The sequence below is a fragment of the Entamoeba nuttalli genome, assembly GCF_000257125.1.
Source record: "Entamoeba nuttalli P19 unplaced genomic scaffold asmbl_3643, whole genome shotgun sequence".
Taxonomy (NCBI): Eukaryota; Evosea; order Mastigamoebida; family Endamoebidae; genus Entamoeba; species Entamoeba nuttalli.
The window spans coordinates 1-2,958 of NW_008576233.1; the positions used below are offsets into that span (position 1 = coordinate 1).

Sequence of the window (2,958 nt, forward strand, 5' to 3'; positions counted from 1 at the left end):
TTTTTATTCTTTTTATTTTTTATGTGATATATACAGAAAATATGAAATTTCATCAAAGCATTCAATTTCCATTTAATGGTGCATATTCCCCTCCACTTCTTTTTCGTCTTAACAATGCTAAAACTACACAAACAATAGCAACAATAATCAAATATCCTCCAATACTAGAAAAAGTGACAATAGTAATTGTTGTGTCTTGTTTAATTGCAAAAACACATTGGAATAAAAGAGCCAAAATTAATGTAACATAATTCATGATTAAAATTTGTGTTATTTTAAAGATTTTTTATTTTTTGTTTTTTCTTGTATTATTATTCGTTATATATAACGAAAACTAAATAAACCTCAATAATAAAAAAAGAACTAAGAATTATTTAGATATACGTGTGATATGACTCAAGTGACTGATACTCAAAAATATGATAGACAGTTAAGATTATGGGGAGAAATTGCACAAGCAAGACTTGAAAAGAGTAAAGTTTTATCAATTGGAAGTGACTGTGTTGCTAGTGAATTTATGAAAGCAATTGTACTTCCAGGAATTGGATTTATAGGAATTGCAGACAAACATATTGTTGATGAAAATGATTTAGAAACTAATTTTTTCATTGATTGTGAAAATCTTGGACAAAAAAGAGGAGAATGTGCTCTTAATAATTTACTTGAACTAAATGATAGAGTTAAAGGAGAATATTATTTTAAATCATTACAAGAAATACTTAAAGAAGAATCTTTTATTCAATCATTTGACATTATTGTTTGTAGTAATCAATTACATGAAGATGTTATTTCTCTTTCAACAATAACAAAGAATCCTGTTATTGAAGTTTATACTAATGGATTTATTGGAATTGTTAAAGTGTATGTTGGAAGTCATGTAATTTTTGATGATGGTAATTCTAATATTCCAATGGATTTAAGAGTACCATATCCATTCCCTAAATTACAAGAATTTTATAATTCAATTGATATTCCGACTTTAAATAAAGATAAACATATGCATGTTCCTTTTCCTTTAATTTTGATTTGGGCATTAAATCAATGGAGAAAAGAAAAAAGTCAAACTGGAGTGCCTAAGTCTAAACAAGATAAAGATATGATTAAAGAAATAATTAGAAAACAGGCATTTAACTTTTATGCTGAAGAAAATTTTCAAGAAGCTCTTCAATTTGTATTTTATTGTTGGCAAGACATTCCTGGTAATGTTAAACAATTATTAAATGATCCAAGAAGTTCTTCTTCTTTAATTGGATTAAAGAAAGAAGAAATTGAATTTTGGGGATTTATTGGAGGTGTTAAAACATTTAATGAAAAGAATAAACGTTTACCAGTTGATTCAGGAATTAAAGATATGATTGCAAGTAATGAGTATTTTGTTCAACTTCAACATGTGTTTGTTTCACAATTAGAAGAAGATGCAAAAGAAGTATTAGAATATATTAAAGAACGAGTTAATCGAGATGGTGTTGAAAAAGAAGTTGAATTTACACTTGAAATGGTAAAAAGACATTGTAAAGCATTAAGAAAGATGCATGTTATTGATGGAGTTGATGGGAAATATAACTCAAGTTGGACAGGACAAGATTATTTGTTAAATACACCACAATCTAGTTTAATGTATTTAGCTATAATTTATGCATCATTTGAATTTGAAAAGATTCACCGAAGATTACCATATGATAAGCAAGATGTTGATGAATTACTTGAATTAACAAAACATGTTCTAAAGGAAAAAGGTGTTGAACAAAATGTAGAACGAAGTTGTGTTGAACAAATATGTAGATTTGGTGGGGTTCAACTTCATACAGTCAATTCAGTTATTGGATCATTTGTAGGTCAAGAAGTAATCAAATATGCTTCACATCAATTTGGAGCATTAGACAATACCTTTATATTCAACACTGAAACTGGTAGTTCAATCAATGGACGTTTCTAACTAAAAGAATTTTTTTTTAATTCGTTTTGTTAATTTTTAGTTTAAACAATAAAAATGAAAGATTATTAAATTATAGTATTTCTTTGTTTTTCTTTCTGTTTTCTGTTTTTATTCATTATTACCATTTTGGTTTTTTAAATTCTTATTTTTTAAGTTATTTTCACTATGTTATTAGCTTTATGTTACAAATTGAAATAAATGTTATTAGAAATTTATTCAATAATTAAAATGTAATACTCAACATACATTGAATTGAATAAATTCTGTTTTATCTTTGAAGTAATAAATTATATAATTTGTCAATTAACTCAATTAAAAATATCATTTCAAACACTATTTCTTTTAAATTAAAAATTACAAATAATTTGATAATTAAATATAACAATCATTGCTTTATTTTTATTTTTCATTGTTTTGTTTAAATTCATGTTTTGGAATAGACTATGTTTTTATTGAAATACATTCAATTTTATTAATGTGTATTTCTTGAATGACAATATTTTATTTTTTGACTAGAATTTATGTCAATGATTTTAATTTATTATTTTTGATTATCTTGATTTTACTTAACACCATTTCGTTTAAAACTATTTTGAAGTATTGACTGTTAATAGATAATATTTGATTTAAGTAAGTTATAAAGAGTCTTTATTGCTTAAAATAGTTGTTGTTTGATAATTACTGTTTTACATCAAAACTAACAAAATTCAAAGATATGATTAATTAAATATTTCTCTATTCTTTTTATATAAGTCATAGTAAATAATTGATATTATTTAAAAGTAATTCTATTACATGTTATTTGAATATGAGTAATTATTTGGTTGTGTAATACTTTCTTCTTCTTTCATTAAAAGTTATATTTCTTTTAATTGTTCATTGTTGTTATTTAAATTTGTGTTTTTATTATTCTATCTTTATGTTTGTTTATATTTATTGAAGAAATAGAAATAAAACATTTAATATTCATTGAAATTTCTTTACTTTATTCAATAGTCTTTGTACTAATGTCATTTTATTAA

General features: G+C 23.7%; 1 protein-coding gene across 1 annotated transcript; it reads left to right on the forward strand.

Annotated features, from left to right (window-relative positions):
* Positions 1 to 391: 391 nt before the first annotated feature.
* Positions 392 to 1,936, forward strand: ENU1_075870 (ThiF family protein; the record flags this gene model as incomplete). Its single annotated transcript, XM_008858538.1, has 1 exon — positions 392 to 1,936. One exon carries the CDS (start codon positions 392 to 394, stop codon positions 1,934 to 1,936), a length of 1,545 nt encoding a protein of 514 aa, XP_008856760.1.
* Positions 1,937 to 2,958: the final 1,022 nt, after the last annotated feature.